Raw genomic sequence first — 18,379 nt, forward strand, 5'->3', positions numbered from 1 at the left:
AGAGTATGAGAGCTCGGGGCAAGCATCTACACTATGGGAACCTCATTTGCCAGTAAAAATATGATAATTGGTTCTTTACCCTTCTATCTGGCAACAAAACTGACACCTTTTTACAAGGAGTCATGTTTGCATAGACCGCAATACCTGCAGTCATAATACAAACAAAAGAACATAACTCTGATAATGTGCACTGTCCTTAAAGTTGATTGATCCACACCCGAGACAGCTTTCCTTAGAGCCTAGTCTCATATGGGTTGGACCAGATGACGCCAGAAGGCGCACAACTCAAAGACAATGCACCATCAGAGTATGAGAGCTCGGGGCAAGCATCTACACTATGGGAACCTCATTTGCCAGTAAAAATATGATAATTGGTTTTTTACCCTTCTATCTGGCAACAAAACTGGTGTCAGTTTTGTTGCCAGATAGAAGGGTAAAGAACCAATTATCATATTTTTACTGGCAAATGAGGTTCCCATAGTGTAGATGCTTGCCCCGAGCTCTCATACTCTGATGGTGCATTGTCTTTGAGTTGTGCGCCTTCTGGCGTCATCTGGTCCAACCCATATGAGACTAGGCTCTAAGGAAAGTTGTCTCGGGTGTGGATCAATCAACTTTAAGGACAGTGCACATTATCAGAGTTATGTTCTTTTGTTTGTATTATGACTGCAGGTATTGCGGTCTATGCAAACATGACTCCTTGTAAAAAGGTGTCAGTTTTGTTGCCAGATAGAAGGGTAAAGAACCAATTATCATATTTTTACTGGCAAATGAGGTTCCCATAGCACATAAACAGAGTTTAGTTTTAACTCCCGTGGAGTCAGTGCCACCCTGGAGGGGATACCCTGGAGAGGGGGCCCTATAGAAGGGGTGGGGGGTGGAGAGGGGGCCCTATAGGGGGGGATCCCTACAGCGAGGGCCCCATAGAGAAGGGGACATTGAAGAGAGGACCCCATAGGGGAGACCCTATAGAGAGGAGACCCCACAGAGAGGAGACCCCACAGAGGGGAGACCCCATAGAGAGGAGACCCCATAGAGGGGAGACCCCACAGAGAGGAGACCCCACAGAGAGGAGACCCCATAGAGGGGAGACCCTACAGAGAGGAGACCCCACAGAGAGGAGACCCCATAGAGAGGAGACCCCACAGAGAGGAGACCCCACAGAGAGGAGACCCCACAGAGAGGAGACCACATAGAGGGGAGACCCCATAGAGGGGAGACCCCACAGAGGGGAGACCCCACAGAGAGGAGACCCCACAGAGAGGAGACCACATAGAGGGGAGACCCCACAGAGAGGAGACCCCACAGAGAGGAGACCCCACAGAGAGGAGACCCAACAGAGGGGAGACCCCACAGAGAGGAGACCCCACAGAGGGGAGACCCCATAGAGAGGAGACCCTATAGAGAGGAGACCCCACAGAGAGGAGACCCCACAGAGAGGAGACCCCACAGAGAGGAGACCACATAGAGGGGAGACCCCACAGAGAGGAGACCCCACAGAGAGGAGACCCCACAGAGAGGAGACCCCACAGAGAGGAGACCCCACAGAGAGGAGACCCCACAGAGGGGAGACCCCACAGAGAGGAGACCCTATAGAGAGGAGACCCCACAGAGAGGAGACCCCACAGAGGGGAGACCCCACAGAGGGGAGACCCCACAGAGGGAGACCCCACAGAGGGGAGACCCTATAGAGAGGAGACCCCATAGAGAGAGGAGCCGTTGCACCGGGAGGGGACGCAGCGAGCCCGCGGTGGTGGCGAGAATCTCCCGCGCTTATCCGCTCTAGCAAATGTGAGGTGCATAACCGCCGCGCCGTTCTCGGTATGCGGGGCGGCGTTGTAGATTTCCCAGCCGGGATAAGCGAACCCCCGTCGCGGGCGCCCCCTGGCGGCCAGGCCGGGTCTCCGCGCACGTGTGCGGCGGGCGGCGGAGTCCAGCACCAGCGGCGGCAGCAGCAGCAGCAACCCCGTGTGCGTGGGAAGCAGAGGGCTGCCCTTCCCCTGCCCTTGCTACTGCCGGCCATGGGGGTCTTTCCAAGGGGGCAGAGACCCCGGCGAGGGGGTGCCGAAGGGACCTGGTTGTCGGCGCTCCTCGCCCTGGTGCTGTGCGACTCGCTGTGGCCGCGGCTCGCCCGCTGCGAGGTGAGCAAAGGGCATCCGGGAGAGGGGATGTAGTGGCAAGGATCCCACAGAGGGGACCTAGAGAGGGGATACTACAGATGGGACCCGAGGTGATCCTAGGGTAACGTCGAGGAATCCCTATAGAGGGGAGCCGAGAGAGGGGATGTTGAAAAGAGGACCCCTTTTAGGGAACCATAGAAGACCCTGGAGAGGGCATCCTCGAGAGGGTAACCCGGGAAGGGACCCCATAGGATCCCACAGAGAGGACCCCATAGAGGGAACCCATCCGGGTTGCGATGTTACCGCAACAGCAGCACCGCTGCCAATTCGTATACAGTACAGTGCTACTGTACATCCCGCAGACTAAAGCCCTAAAACCCCGAACCCTAATCCCGCCCGCCAATCCTAGACCTGGCCCTAAACCTTTACCCTAGCCCCAACCCACACCTTGACCCTAACCCCAACCCACACCTTGACCCTAGCCCCAACCCACACCTTGACCCTAGCCCCAACCCACACCTTGACCCTAGCCCCAACCCACACCTTGACCCTAGCCCCAACCCACACCTTGACCCTAGCCCCAACCCACACCTTGACCCTAGTCCCAACCCACACCTTAACCCTAGCCCCAACCTACACCTTGACCCTAGCCCCAACCCACACCTTAACCCTAGCCCCAACCTACACCTTGACCCTAGCCCCAACCCACACCTTGACCCTAGCCCCAACCCACACCTTGACCCTAGCCCCAACCCACACCTTGACCCTAGCCCCAACCCACACCTTGACCCTAGCCCCAACCCACACCTTGACCCTAGCCCCAACCCACACCTTGACCCTAGCCCCAACCCACACCTTGACCCTAGCCCCAACCCACACCTTGACCCTAGCCCCAACCCACACCTTGACCCTAGCCCCAACCCACACCTTGACCCTAGCCCCAACCCACACCTTGACCCTAGCCCCAACCCACACCTTGACCCTAGTCCCAACCCACACCTTGACCCTAGCCCCAACCCACACCTTGACCCTAGCCCCAACCCACACCTTGACCCTGACCCCAACCCACACCTTGACCCTAACCCCCAACCCACACCTTGACCCTAGCCCCAACCCACACCTTAACCCTAGCCCCAACCTACACCTTGACCCTAGCCCCAACCTACACCTTGACCCTAGCCCCAACCCACACCTTAACCCTAGCCCCAACCCACACCTTAACCCTAGCCCCAACCTACACCTTGACCCTAGCCCCAACCCACACCTTAACCCTAGCCCCAACCCACACCTTGACCCTAGCCCCAACCCACACCTTGACCCTAGCCCCAACCCACACCTTGACCCTAGCCCCAACCCACACCTTAACCCTAGCCCCAACCTACACCTTGACCCTAGCCCCAACCCACACCTTAACCCTAGCCCCAACCTACACCTTGACCCTAGCCCCAACCCACACCTTAACCCTAGCCCCAACCCACACCTTGACCCTAGCCCCAACCTACACCTTGACCCTAGCCCCAACCCACACCTTGACCCTAGCCCCAACCCACACCTTGACCCTAGCCCCAACCCACACCTTGACCCTAGCCCCAACCCACACCTTGACCCTAACCCCAACCCACACCTTGACCCTAGCCCCAACCCACACCTTGACCCTAGCCCCAACCCACACCTGAACCCTAACCCCCAACCCACACCTTGACCCTAACCCCAACCCACACCTTGACCCTAGCCCCAACCCACACCTTGACCCTAGCCCCAACCCACACCTTGACCCTAGCCTCAACCCACACCTTGACCCTAACCCCCAACCCACACCTTGACCCTAGCCCCAACCCACACCTTGACCCTAACCCCCAACCCACACCTTGACCCTAGCCCCAACCCACACCTTGACCCTAGCCTCAACCCACACCTTGACCCTAACCCCCAACCCACACCTTGACCCTAGCCCCAACCCACACCTTGACCCTGACCCCAACCCACACCTTGACCCTAACCCCCAACCCACACCTTGACCCTAGCCCCAACCCACACCTTAACCCTAGCCCCAACCTACACCTTGACCCTAGCCCCAACCTACACCTTGACCCTAGCCCCAACCCACACCTTAACCCTAGCCCCAACCTACACCTTGACCCTAGCCCCAACCCACACCTTAACCCTAGCCCCAACCTACACCTTGACCCTAGCCCCAACCCACACCTTAACCCTAGCCCCAACCCACACCTTAACCCTAGCCCCAACCCACACCTTAACCCTAGCCCCAACCCACACCTTGACCCTAGCCCCAACCCACACCTTGACCCTAGCCCCAACCCACACCTTAACCCTAGCCCCAACCTACACCTTGACCCTAGCCCCAACCTACACCTTGACCCTAGCCCCAACCTACACCTTGACCCTAGCCCCAACCCACACCTTAACCCTAGCCCCAACCTACACCTTGACCCTAGCCCCAACCCACACCTTAACCCTAGCCCCAACCTACACCTTGACCCTAGCCCCAACCCACACCTTAACCCTAGCCCCAACCCACACCTTAACCCTAGCCCCAACCCACACCTTAACCCTAGCCCCAACCCACACCTTGACCCTAGCCCCAACCCACACCTTGACCCTAGCCCCAACCCACACCTTAACCCTAGCCCCAACCTACACCTTGACCCTAGCCCCAACCTACACCTTGACCCTAGCCCCAACCCACACCTTAACCCTAGCCCCAACCTACACCTTGACCCTAGCCCCAACCTACACCTTGACCCTAGCCCCAACCCACACCTTAACCCTAGCCCCAACCCACACCTTTACCCTAGCCCCAACCCACACCTTGACCCTAGCCCCAACCCACACCTTGACCCTAGCCCCAACCTACACCTTGACCCTAGCCCCAACCCACACCTTGACCCTAGCCCCAACCCACACCTTGACCCTAGCCCCAACCCACACCTTGACCCTAGCCCCAACCTACACCTTGACCCTAGCCCCAACCCACACCTTAACCCTAGCCCCAACCCACACCTTGACCCTAGCCCCAACCCACACCTTGACCCTAGCCCCAACCTACACCTTGACCCTAGCCCCAACCCACACCTTGACCCTAGCCCCAACCCACACCTTGACCCTAGCCCCAACCCACACCTTGACCCTAGCCCCAACCCACACCTTGACCCTAACCCCAACCCACACCTTGACCCTAGCCCCAACCCACACCTTGACCCTAGCCCCAACCCACACCTGAACCCTAACCCCCAACCCACACCTTGACCCTAACCCCAACCCACACCTTGACCCTAGCCCCAACCCACACCTTGACCCTAGCCCCAACCCACACCTTGACCCTAACTTCTAACCCTGACCTTCACTGCTGATCCCCAACCCGATCTCTAGCCCCCACCCTCCGACCCCGACAAGGACATCCAACCCTGCCACGAGCCCACGCCCTGATTCGAGCTCTGACCCCAATACCCTCACGCTCTCCCTGCACCCACCACCTGCTCCCACCCCTTGCACCCACCCGCTGCACCCACCCTCTGCACCCACCCTCTGCACCCACCCCCTGCTCCCTCCCCTTGCACCCACCCTCTACACCCACCCCCTGCTCCCTCCCCTGCTCCCATCCCCTGCTCCCACCCTCTACACCCACCCTCTGCATCCACCCCCTGCTCCCTCCCCTTGCACCCACCCTCTACACCCACCCTCTGCACCCACCCTCTGCACCCACCCTCTGCACCCACCCCCTGCTCCCTCCCCTTGCACCCACCCTCTACACCCACCCCCTGCTCCCTCCCCTGCTCCCATCCCCTGCTCCCACCCTCTACACCCACCCTCTGCATCCACCCCCTGCTCCCTCCCCTTGCACCCACCCTCTACACCCACCCTCTGCACCCACCCTCTGCACCCACCCTCTGCACCCACCCCCTGCTCCCTCCCCTTGCACCCACCCTCTACACCCACCCCCTGCTCCCTCCCCTGCTCCCATCCCCTGCTCCCACCCTCTACACCCACCCTCTGCATCCACCCCCTGCTCCCTCCCCTTGCTCCCACCCTCTACACCCACCCTCTGCATCCACCCCCTGCTCCCATCCCCTGCTCCCATCCCCTGCTCCCACCCTCGGCTCCCACCTTCTCCACCCACCCCGTGCCCCCCGCAGGCCAAGGACGTGTGTCTGGGTCTCAACGAGCAGCAGTACTACTGCGAGAGTGGCCACTGCTGCGGAGACAACGGCTGCTGCACCTACTACTACGAGCTGTGGTGTGAGTACCTACCAGAGGTGTGGACTCGAGTCATGTGACTTGGACTCGAGTCAGACTCGAGTCATGAATTTGATGACTTGCGACTCGACTTGGACTTGCATAACAATGACTTTGTCCCACCTCTGGTACCTACTACTACTACGAGCTGTGGTGTGAGTACCTACTACTACTACGGGCTGTGGTGTGAGTACCTACTACTACTACGAGCTGTGGTGTGAGTACCTACTACTACTACGGGCTGTGGTGTGAGTACCTACTACTACTACTACGAGCTGTGGTGTGAGTACCTACTACTACTACTACGAGCTGTGGTGTGAGTACCTACTACTACTACTACGAGCTGTGGTGTGAGTACCTACTACTACTACTACGAGCTGTGGTGTGAGTACCTACTACTACTACTACGAGCTGTGGTGTGAGTACCTACTACTACTACGAGCTGTGGTGTGAGTACCTACTACTACTACTACGGGCTGTGGTGTGAGTACCTACTACTACTACGAGCTGTGGTGTGAGTACCTACTACTACTACTACGAGCTGCGGTGTGAGTACCTACTACTACTACTACGAGCTGTGGTGTGAGTACCTACTACTACTACGAGCTGTGGTGTGAGTACCTACTACTACTACTACGAGCTGTGGTGTGAGTACCTACTACTACTACTACGAGCTGTGGTGTGAGTACCTACTACTACTACTACGAGCTGCGGTGTGAGTACCTACTACTACTACTACGAGCTGTGGTGTGAGTACCTACTACTACTACTACGAGCTGCGGTGTGAGTACCTACTACTACTACGAGCTGTGGTGTGAGTACCTACTACTACTACTACGAGCTGCGGTGTGAGTACCTACTACTACTACTACGAGCTGTGGTGTGAGTACCTACTACTACTACTACGAGCTGCGGTGTGAGTACCTACTACTACTACGAGCTGTGGTGTGAGTACCTACTACTACTGCTACGAGCTGTGGTGTGAGTACCTACTACTACTACGAGCTGCGGTGTGAGTACCTACTACTACTACTACGAGCTGCGGTGTGAGTACCTACTACTACTACTACGAGCTGTGGTGTGAGTACCTACTACTACTACGAGCTGTGGTGTGAGTACCTACTACTACTACTACGAGCTGTGGTGTGAGTACCTACTACTACTACTACGAGCTGTGGTGTGAGTACCTACTACTACTACGAGCTGCGGTGTGAGTACCTACTACTACTACGAGCTGCGGTGTGAGTACCTACTACTACTACTACGAGCTGTGGTGTGAGTACCTACTACTACTACGAGCTGTGGTGTGAGTACCTACTACTACTACTACGAGCTGTGGTGTGAGTACCTACTACTACTACGAGCTGTGGTGTGAGTACCTACTACTACGACGAACTGCGGTGTGAGTGTAGTACCGCTCCCAGTGGCTGGCAGCGGCCACCACCTTACACAGGGGACCCCAGAGAGAGTGTTCAGAGAATACCCGAGAGACCCTAGAGAATATTTATTGGATGTGGAAATACTAACTGTTTACAATTCAGAATAGATTTTTGAGAGAATTCGAAGACAGATTCAGCAGTGGTCGGATAGCGCGATGTCTCGCTTGAGACTGCATCGATCGTCTTGAGGGCGAGGTCCGGGAAGGCGTTGGCCTCTCTTTGCCGCCGTGCCCCCCAGGGTTCTGGCTGCTGTGGACGCTGGTCGTGGTGCTGAGCTGCTGCTGCGCTTACCGGCACCGGCGCTCGAAGCTGCGCTCGCACCAGCGCGCCAGGCAGCGCCGCATCGACATGCTCGCCTACCGGGGGGCCTGCAACTACCCGGGCCCCCCACTCGACATACGTGAGTGGCGCACGGGCATGGTCACACAGAGACACACAGACAAAGATCCCCCGTATAGCCTGAACAAACTGTTGGGCCAAGGGCTGTTAGCGAGTAGCACTTATGAAGGTCGGCACGGAACATGAGGGGGTGGGTGGCCAGCACTACGCCCGGCCGCCTTTGTCTCCAAAGTGGTGATGTCCACTAAACATCGCACCAGGTGCTCATTTGAGGCGACACACACGAACACACACAAATGGGGGTACGTGCAAGAATACAACAACAGCCACCATTCCACACGGTGACGTCAGAACGGCACCTGTGCCAGGCTAGGTGCACCGTGAGGCTACGGGAAGTGTCAAGGCCCGCTGGCAGGAGGTGACAGAAGAGACCCAGGTGCCATGGGTTCACTTAAATGACTGGCACATGCACCAGCTGTGCTCCTCACTGTGCCAGTAGTGACACAAAGACACAGGAGCACACACATTGGCATGGGCACACAATCAGAAACGTGCGCACACATGCGCTATCACCCCCACGCATGAGTGCATTTTAACCAGATGAGAGCCTTAACCAGGTCGAGAACCCCTCCAGAGGGTATTTGGCCTACTCTTGCATGCTGACCAAGTACGTCTTGGTAGAATAGGCGTGAGTGGTGAATTTTGTTGTTGATGTTATGTTGATGATGTTGTTGGGTGACATTGTCGATGTTGTTTTGATGTTGATTATGTTGCTGTTCATGTTGCTGTTCATGTTGATGCTTCATCTGTCCAGGCCTCATGGCCGTATGCAACCTGCCGCCCTACGAGGAGGCCATCCTGACCCAGGCCGACACGTCACCGCCGCCCCCCTACAGCGAACTGGGCCCCCAGCAGGAGGGGGGGCTCGATGTGGGCCCCCCCCCCACGGCCAGCTCCGACTCCAGCCTGGGGGGGGCCATGGTCATACTTCACCGTGCAGACAGTTCCCCCGAACCCCACACGGACCCCAGCGACTACCGCCCCTCTGCTTCCCCTCCTCCTCCTCCCGCCCCTCCGCCGCCTTCTCCTCCTTCTTCTCCGGCCGCCACCACCGCCACTTGGAGCGCGACCTCCGAGGATGATGAGGGGGGCTGTGAACCCCCGGTGATGAGGGGTCCAGAGGAGGAGGAGGAGCACGGCGAGCAGGGTGCAGGACAAGGTGCTGGCGGAGAAGTGTGCGGCGTGGAGCCGAGCCGCGATAAGGAAGTAGCAGTGACCCTGACCTCGACCCCGACCCCAGCCTCAACCCCGACCCCAGCCTCAACCCCAAACCCGAGCGTGACCCCGAACGTGACCCCGAGCGTGACCCCGAACGTGACCCCGAGCGTGACCCAAAGCGTGACTCAAAGCGTGACCCCACGGCCCGGTTCCGGCAAGAAGCGAGCGCGCTTCTGTCCTCGTCTCGACGTCACTGTGGAGATCACCGATGGAGAGGAGAGCAGGACCATGACACACCAGGAGGAACCGCCTGGTAACCATGGCAATGACGATGATCGTGATGATGGAGGAGGGGGAGAGTTTGGGTGTGGCGACGACGACGATGACGATGATGGTGAAGAAACGGATCATTTTCGTCACCGCCGACTGACCGGAGATTCTGGGATCGACATCCGACCTCCTGACCCTGTAGGTGACGATGATGATGGTGACGACGAGGTCATGGAGAAGGATAAAGAGGTGGCACTCGTGCATGGGAGACTCGCCGCAGAGCTGGGCGCCAAGGCCCACAATGGGGGGCAGGCGAGCGCCTCCCAAAGCAGCCAGCTGGCGAGGACCCCTTGACAGCCCCCTACCAATGATAAGCCGGTCCTGCGCCAACTCTTGGACTGCAGGGCCCCCCACAAAACCTGACCTGGGCCTCGCAATCGGAAGGTTGCAAGTTCAAACCCTGGCTGGGATTCTAATCGGGGGGCCCCCCAACAACCACCCCACCATCATCATTATCTCAAGGGGGGTCGGTAAACTTAATAGCGACACTCGTGCAGTGGCTGTGGTACAGAGGCTCCCGTCATATGAATGTGGAATGCGCTGGCTCGTGGTCACTATCTGTTCTCGTGCGGGGGCCGTGCCGCCGCGTGCTGTTTGGCACGATGTCCGACGTTCCGCTCTATGTGCCGAATTAATGAGCGCTCGCGTATTCGCGAGTATTCGCCGTCGCGAGTTCTCGACCCCGATCGCTAGGTCCGGGCCACGGAACGCTCGGGGCTCCCGAAGCTGCTCCCGGCACGTGGAGCGGAACGTCGGACGACGCGCCCGACAACGCGTAGCGGCACGATCCTCGGAAACGCGGAGAGTGGGGGGTGAACTGCGGGCCGCGGTCACCCACTCCTGCCTCCACCCCCCGACCCCCCGACCCCCCCACACTCGCAGCCCCTCCCCGTGAAATGCGGCCGTTAGACTCGGCAGCTGGAGATGCGGTCGCCGTGGAAATGAAAAGTGTTCTGTCATTGCATGTTAACGCTTCATAAGGTGTGGGGGGGCAAGTATCTCGAGAGGAGGGTGGCCCATACAAATAGAGGGGACACGATATAACAACAATAACGATAACATTATTACTACAGTATAGTCATTTATTTACCTACGCACTTTGATCCTTGGCAATCCAGGAGAGGCTCGCTGTGCATCAGGAGGGTCCTGCCCCTGGGGATGTTGGGCCGACGTTCCCACGGTCCGCACGGATGGGTTCCGCGTGCCCACTTGCTATACTGCCATATCCTGGCCACCTTGCCCACGGTCCCTAGTGAGGATGCCATCCTCTCCCTTTTGGGTTTTTTTAGTGGGTCCCTATTCAAAACTCATTAAGGACGGCCCTCCCCCCGCCCACTCCCCTCTAAAGTTTCTAAATCTGCCTCTTCCTGCATCCCACGTTCACATTGTTGTACAACACCACCATCAACTCCTAGGGCCTCCTGCCCTGTGGCCGGCTACTTGGGGGGGGGGGGGAGGGGGCCTGGGAGCGGCGTGCAGCAGGTAGGGCCGTGGGTGCAGCACCACCCCGCACTCGCCGGCCAGGTCCGGGAGCAGGAGGGCGCCCCCCACCCCGGATCGGGGGGCCTCGAAGCGGAACCTCTGCAGCAGGGCGGCGGACATGAGCAGCAGCTGCAGGCGTGCGAGGGGCTCCCCCAAGCACACGCGGGGGCCCCCCCCGAACGGCAGGAAGGAGGAACCTTCGGGGGCCCCCGCCTGCAGCCGCCCCCCCTCCCAGCGCAGGAAGCGGCCTAGTGGGGAGCGGTGGAGGGCGACATGGGGAGAGGAGAGACTGGATTAGCAGAGTTTGGGGTTCGGGGGGGGGGGGGGCACTGAAATTTGGGTCACGTGACCCAATGGGAGGGGGCGGCAGTCGCGTTTGGATCACGTGACCCATATTGGGGGGGGGGGGGGGTCGATGATGGATTTAGAGGGCGTCCTGAGAAATCTTAGTAAAGCTACGCGGTCGGTTGATGGCCTCCTCGCGAAGGCCGTGACTCCTCGTGGGGTTGAGTTGAGAGTTGTGCAGTGACTGGGGGCCCGGCCGCCCCAGAGACATCCCAGGCGCACCGATCCGAAGGATGTCCACCACTCCCGGGTTGCTGGCTCGGTGGCGCGTGACGAGTAGCCACGGCGAGAGGTCAACCGAAGGATGTGGTGTGCCTTGGTTACACACCGATGGGTGGTGGCGATACGACGATGGCGATGCTGATGATACAATAAAGCGGTGGATTTATATTGTTCACGGTGATACTCTGAGGGGGAGGAGGCTGCAGGAGGCAGCTGCCACAGCACAGCGACGGATCGCACGCTGGACATGCGATCCAGAGGTCGCCGGTTGCGCGGCAGCTGAAACAATGGAGCAAGGCTCCCACTGCCTCTGTCTACCCAGCGGCAGCTGTAGACAGGGGTTCACCACAGCCGATTGGCCAGGGTGGAGGAGTGGACCAAAACTATTTATTTGGCTCCGTGCGGAGACTGGGCCTCCGTGCCGGCTGCCCGCCAGGGCCGCGGGCCACTGCATTCCTCACGGAGATCAAACGGCAGAGGGGCTCCTGACGGCCCGGGCGATGGGACCGGGAGATGGGAAACTGGACCAGAAAATGGGAGATGAGAGACGGCAGACAGGAGGAGTCGGAGATGTAAGACAGGAGACGGGAGCTGGAGTGGACCTGGGTCGAAGCGCTCGGGGTCGGGCCACGCCGCCTCGTCGTGGTGGATGGACCACATGTTCACGAGCACGCGCGTTCCCTTGGCAACCGCGAAATTCCCCACCCTGTGGGGAGTGGGGGTGCACAGAGTAGGGGCAAGGCGAGAGGAGGGGTGAGCAAAACATCGGGTCCTCATGCCCCCCATGTTCCCGGCCCCCCGAGTTCCCGGCCCCCCTAAATCCCAGTAATCCCCCCGCACATCCAATTAGCACCGTTGGCTACATACGGTGCGAAAGAAGTTCCAACGCACATACACGTTGCGTGTCCTCCATCCCTTCCCCTCCACGGTCCTGTTTAGGTCGCACTCCCGTGTCCTCCACCCATACACCCTCGTGTCTACTTCCCCTATTACACGGTGACCCCTTTGTGGTGACCCCGTGCCCCCTACGTGGTTTCCTAGTGGCCCCCTGTGGCCCACGTGACCCTTTGCCCCATACCTCCGCGCTTGGCCCCTTTCCCACGTGTCCCCTCCCCCCGTACCCACATTAATCCCTCCACCTCGCGTCTTCCCACGCTCCCCCCCCCCCCCGTGCCCCCCCCCACCCCCCGTACGAGGTGTCCTCCATGGCCACGTGCGGGATGAGGAGCGGCGCCACGGGCCGCACGCGCTGCGTCTCCAGGATGGCCGCCGCGAGCTGCGGGAGCGCGGCGCGGTCCGAGGCGCGGGGAGCGCGCTCCGCCCCGACCACCACGTCCAGCTCCGCGTGGACTCGCGCCTGCACCTGCTCGGGAGAGCGTGGCACGGGGGGGGGGGAGCGGTGGGACGACTGGTTAGTGATGCGCTCGATTTCCCGCTAACGGCCTGAAACAGGGAGCAAACATTTGCACCGGTCTTGGGTCTCCTCGAGGTCGACTCAACCAAAAATAAGGACCTGCTGTAAATATCAGTGGGGAGACAACAAGTGGGCGGGTGTGGTGCTGGCCACCCAGCCCCCAGTACGCGAGGTGCTCGCTAGCAGCACTTGCTTGAGCAGTCTGTTGAGGCTATACGGAGAACCTTTGCCTTTGTATACAGTTCAGTGTTGCGGGTGTGCAGGTGAGTGTGCGTCACGGCACGCGCCTCGGGGTGGTGCACCAGGTAAGCGAGGAGCCACCGCAGTGACGTCACCGTGGTCTCCACGCCGGCGCCGAAGACGTCGGCCACGGTCATCATCACGTGGTCGTCGGTGAGGCGGCGCGCGTGCTGCTGCAGCGCGCTCGGCTCGCCGCCTCCTGCACCCTCCCCTGCACCCTCCCCTGCACCCTGCCCTGCACCCTGCCCTGCACCCTCCTCTGCACCCTCCTCGCCGCGCTCCGCCTCGCGCCGCGCTTCCAGCAGCAGCGAGAGCAGCGCGCGCGCTCCGTGCTCGGGTCCCGTGGCCTGGCACGAGCGCACGCGATGATGAGCACGGTCCACGTGGGCACGGTGATGGTGACGGTGGTGGTGGTGATGATGAAGTTGACGGTGGTGATGGTGACGGTGATGATGAAGATGACGGTGATGATGATGAAGATGACGGTGATGATGAAATTGATGATGAAGTTGACGGTGCTGGTGACGATCACCTTGTGCTCGTTGAGCTTCTGCTGCAGGAAGTCGTCTCGCACGGCCACACACGCGCGCAGTCGCCTCAGGTGCGCGATGGGGAACACCTGAGAGGAGCGCAGCACACAGGCAAGGATTCTCCGGGTAGCCGACAAAGGCGAATGGGCCAAGTGCTGTTAGCGAGCGCCTATTAAGGCCGACACGGCACACGATAACAATGGTGGTCAACACCACGCCTGATCGCGTTCGACTCCCCAATACCAGAGTCATTATTTGAGGCCGAAACAACTTAGGGGAGGCCCAGGACTGGTTAAAATAGTCGGCACTCTGATTGGCCGTGAGCGAGAATGCAACTCGCGGGTCGCCGAGTTGGTAGCGCAGTGCGCGACCCACTGCGCCCTCGCTCCCCACAAACGCACGCGCGCATTCGCAGAGGTTCATCACATCCGCACGGCGGTTCACAGCTCTTCCCTCCACACTGGCCCACCGACTCTCGACCTCTATCTCTCATGACCCCTCCCTTCTCTCTCAGGACCCCCCCCCCCCCACCTTGCTCTCCCGTCTCCGCTCACCTGGAGCCAGGGGAAGAGGTCCACGGGGTGGTTTCGGGCTGCGGTCTCCACGATGCCGCGGTTGAAGTGCAGCACGCGCTCCACCTCGGGGGCCTCGGGGGCCCCGGGGGCCGCGGCGCCGAACACGAGCGCGAGCATCGCGGCGGTGACCGCGCGCGCCACCCACGGCTCCGGGTCCACGGCGCGCGCCCCGCCGAGCCCAGCGGCTTCCAGGCAGGCCACGAGGCCCCGCGCCTCCCGGCTCACTGCAACACACGCGGCCACGCTCCGTCCACTGCGTGACGGCTCGACGCAGCCTGCCCCTGCCCCGCGGGGCTCGACGAAGGGAGCCGCAAGCCGGTGAGCCACTCGCCTAAGGGAGCCTCCTTGTTGACAGGCTGGAGCTCTAACCCCCCCCCCTCCCGGGTGCCCTAACACCTACCGTACTCTCTTGGTCCATGCACCAGATCAGACGTCGGTACCACCTCAAGTCGCTTCACCGTTAGCGGCACACGGGGCCTGGCGCTAATTGTACCGCGCGCCCTGTAATGATCACGCCACGAAACTGTGACCCGCGCAAGCGATGCCACCACCCTGCGGTGTTTCCCACACGCGAGGTGCCCGGCCTCGCCTCTTGGACTCTTCACGCCCAGAGCGCGCCCCAACGCGCAGGGCGCGTTACGCAGTCGGCACGTGAGAGTTTATTTTTGGTGAGGATTTTGGCAAAACCAGGCGCACGCATGGATCCCGAGGCCGTGTGTGTGGTCCCGTGCCGCCTCCTCTTCTTGGCCCGCTGTGTGCCGAGTGGAACCGCGGGCACTGGGACCGCATGGTCCACAGAATCACGGTGCGAGTGTTTACATCGTGAGTGTGGGGGGTGGACGTGGCGAGCGTGGTGAGCGTGGTGAGCGCGGCGCCCACCGATGTCGTGGAGGGAGTCCTCCCCGGGCGGCCTGGCCCCGTACAGCGCGGAGTGCACCACCTTGCGGTGGAAGCGCCACGCGGGGCTCGCGTCCGCGAAGGCGATGTCGCGTCCTCCGTGACTCACCAGGTCCGTGCTTACCTGCGGCCCGGCACACAACATCGAGACATTGTAGCGGCGGTGATGGAGTTCGTGAGGATAGAGGATGGTAGTGATGGTGGAGTTGGTGACGGTGGTCTGGGAGTTAGTGAGGATGGTGTTAGTGGAGGGAGTGGTGGTGGTGGTAGCTAGGATCAATGTTGGTGGTGACATTCGTGCCGCCGCCTCTGCCGCCGGCCTCACCATGCGAGCTCGCCCCGCGAACGCGCGTCCCTTGCGCAGCAGCACCTCCCGCGCGGGGCCCAGGGCGCACACCGCCAGCGCGCGGTGCGCTCCCAGGCGCAGCGCGAACACGGGGCCGTGCCTGGGGGGGGGGCAGGGCGCGGGTGAACGCAGAGCCCAGCGCTGTAGACCACCGCTTCATCTACATCCAGCAGCAATTGTTCGAGCCGGCGGTCTCTGAACCGGTTTGTTCGAGCCGGCAGTCTCTGAACCGGTCTAGACATTTTGGGTCTCATCAGCAGGGCTAGACTCGTTAAACAAATACTGCCGGTTTACCAGACGTCGTTCGCAAGAGCGCCCGACTGAAGACCACTGCAGTGTCGCGATCATTAAATGATGTCAGCTTTCAGGGCCACACAGAGGGGAAGATTCCCCCGGGGGCCTCACACAAAGGGCCCCAGAGCGAGCCTCCCTGTGGACGGTGGGATGAGGAGGCCGACCCCACGCGGCCCGGGCCTCCCCAGGCACCTCTGAGGGGCCCTGGCAGCTTTGGGTGACCTGGGGATCGACCCGAGGTGCGCTGGTCCCGTGACTCCTACCGCTTGGCGAGCTCGTGCAGCGTCAGGTGCAGAGCGCCGCGCCCGGCGAGCACGTGCAGGCTGCCCAGCAAGGGCAGGCAGGGCAGGCAGGGCGGAGCCGTAAGGGCAGCAGCAGCAGCATCGGCAGGCCCTGCTGCCCTGTCGCTGCCCCCAACCCCGCTGCCCTTCCCGGGGTCAGGGCGAGAGCGGGCGAAGAGGCGGGAAGATGCAACCAGAAGAGACACAACCACCACGAGCAGCAGCAGCAGCAGCGGCGGCATCGCGTTGTCTCCCACAGCCCCCTCTGTAATGGTTACAGACCCACGCGGTGAAGTATGGTCAAACTACCCCGAAGACCGACACGGCGTTGGGAGGCTTCCGCTTAAGAGTGGAGAACAAAGCTGAACGTCGTTACTCTTGACGAGACGACGATGATGATGAATAAATGATGATCAAAGATTGAGTTCTCATCTCGGTGTTGTCTGGGACGTTGCTGAGGCTGCCTGGCTTGGAGTAAGGGTTATTGGCGTAAGGCACTAGCACTAGCACAAACGTGAACAATACGCCGATCCATAATGCAAGTAATCCTATAGCACTGTACGCAGTATTATACTGTCATCGGCCACGTGCCTCAGTGGCAGAACGAGCGGCTCTCAATTGCAAGGTTGCAAGTTCAAATCCTCGTCAGGGTGGGGGTTCACTCATTCCTATCATCCCTCCTCCGGGGTCGATAAAACAGCTACCATTTTGTTCGGCAAGTCAACAGCGGTTGTCCTATGCATCGACTCCACACCGCGCGTCATTGGAATGTGGAATTTACACCACTGGCTCAGCAAGGCATTTGAAAAGGAAATCACTCTGACTTTGTTACCTATTAAGGCCGGTACGGCACACGAGGAGGTGGGTGGCCAGCACAACGCCCGGCCGCCTTTGTCTCCCCAGTGGAGATGCTCACACATCCCACTAGGAACCCATTTGAGGCTGAATCGACCTAGGGGAGGCCCGGTACTTGTCAGATATGTGTTGCTCGTGAGTGGGAATCGAACTTGGGTCGCCGGGTTCGTAGCGCAGCGTGCTCACCGCTACACTACCGCTCCCCGCAGTAGTACACACACAGACACACGTGTACACAGACACACACACAGACACACGTGTACACAGTCACAACACACACACACACACAGACACACGTGTACACAGACATACGTGTACACAGTCACACGTGTACACAGTCACAACACACACACACACAGACACACGTGTACACAGACATACGTGTACACAGACACAACTCAACAGCCCCACTTCACGCACCCCGCCGACTCTCACCTGGACGCTCCCAATGACCGAGCGCAGCTTGGGACCGAGTGCGACTGTGGACTCGGCACCACCCCAGCGGGGCCCGCGCTGCGGCACAAGAGGCCGGCGGCGAGTGAGGAGGGAGCTCCTGGCGCCCGCGATGCCGCAGGTGAGTGAGTGAGTGATGGTGGTTGCTGGTGGTGCTGGTGGTGATGGTGATGCAGCATTGGGTTGGGGGGGTCATTGATAGCACGTGGGGGGGGGGGGGGGGGAGTCGCGTCACGGTCACGGTTCACACGCGCACGGCGACCGCGCTCACCGCCCCCACTCCCAGCCCCCCACTCCCAGCCCCCCACTCCCAGCCCCCCACTCCCAGCCCCCCACTCCCAGCCCCCCCCCCCCCCCCACTCGCTCTCCTGGCTGCTGCTCCTCCCGCCCGCCGGGGCTGTCCAACTCGCCCCAGGGTCGCGTTGGCGCCAGCAGCAGCGTCGCTCCATCCGCACGGGTGGTCGTCCTCTCGGGCACGTTCCCCCTCCGTGGGCTGCCATTCCGTCACCAGCCTCGTCCACCGCCAATGATCCCTGCTGCTCGCCACGACGAGTCCAGGCAAAAGCCAATTCGCCGTCTCCCTTCTGAATGCGGAGCCTCTTTTCCGTGTGGCCTGCGATCCACGCGTCCCTCCTCAGCCCCTCTCCCGGTGCTCGTCAGTGCTCCAATCTGCTCCCCTCTGCTTCTCTCTGCTCCACTCTGCTCCACTCTGCTCCCCTCTGCTTCTCTCTGCTCCACTCTGTTC

At 60.5% G+C, this 18,379-nt stretch overlaps 2 protein-coding genes across 2 annotated transcripts; one reads left to right on the top strand and one right to left on the bottom strand.

Moving 5' to 3' along the window:
• Positions 1-1,894: 1,894 nt before the first annotated feature.
• Positions 1,895-11,169, top strand: LOC144931429 (uncharacterized). Its single transcript, XM_078855242.1, has 4 exons — positions 1,895-2,141; positions 6,275-6,377; positions 8,052-8,213; positions 8,967-11,169. The coding sequence occupies exons 1-4, from the start codon at positions 2,022-2,024 to the stop codon at positions 9,992-9,994; spliced, it is 1,413 nt and encodes a 470-aa protein (XP_078711368.1). The 5' UTR covers positions 1,895-2,021; the 3' UTR covers positions 9,995-11,169.
• On the bottom strand, positions 11,112-16,568 carry LOC144931428 (steroid 17-alpha-hydroxylase/17,20 lyase-like). The gene is given in 10 exon segments (XM_078855241.1): positions 11,112-11,153; positions 11,156-11,430; positions 12,352-12,455; positions 12,943-13,112; positions 13,451-13,750; positions 13,936-14,022; positions 14,488-14,732; positions 15,388-15,529; positions 15,731-15,851; positions 16,309-16,568. Coding segments are annotated over 10 exon segments (1,746 nt in total).
• Positions 16,569-18,379: the final 1,811 nt, after the last annotated feature.

The sequence above is a fragment of the Lampetra fluviatilis genome, chromosome 4 (assembly GCF_964198595.1).
Source record: "Lampetra fluviatilis chromosome 4, kcLamFluv1.1, whole genome shotgun sequence".
NCBI lineage: Eukaryota > Metazoa > Chordata > Hyperoartia > Petromyzontiformes > Petromyzontidae > Lampetra > Lampetra fluviatilis.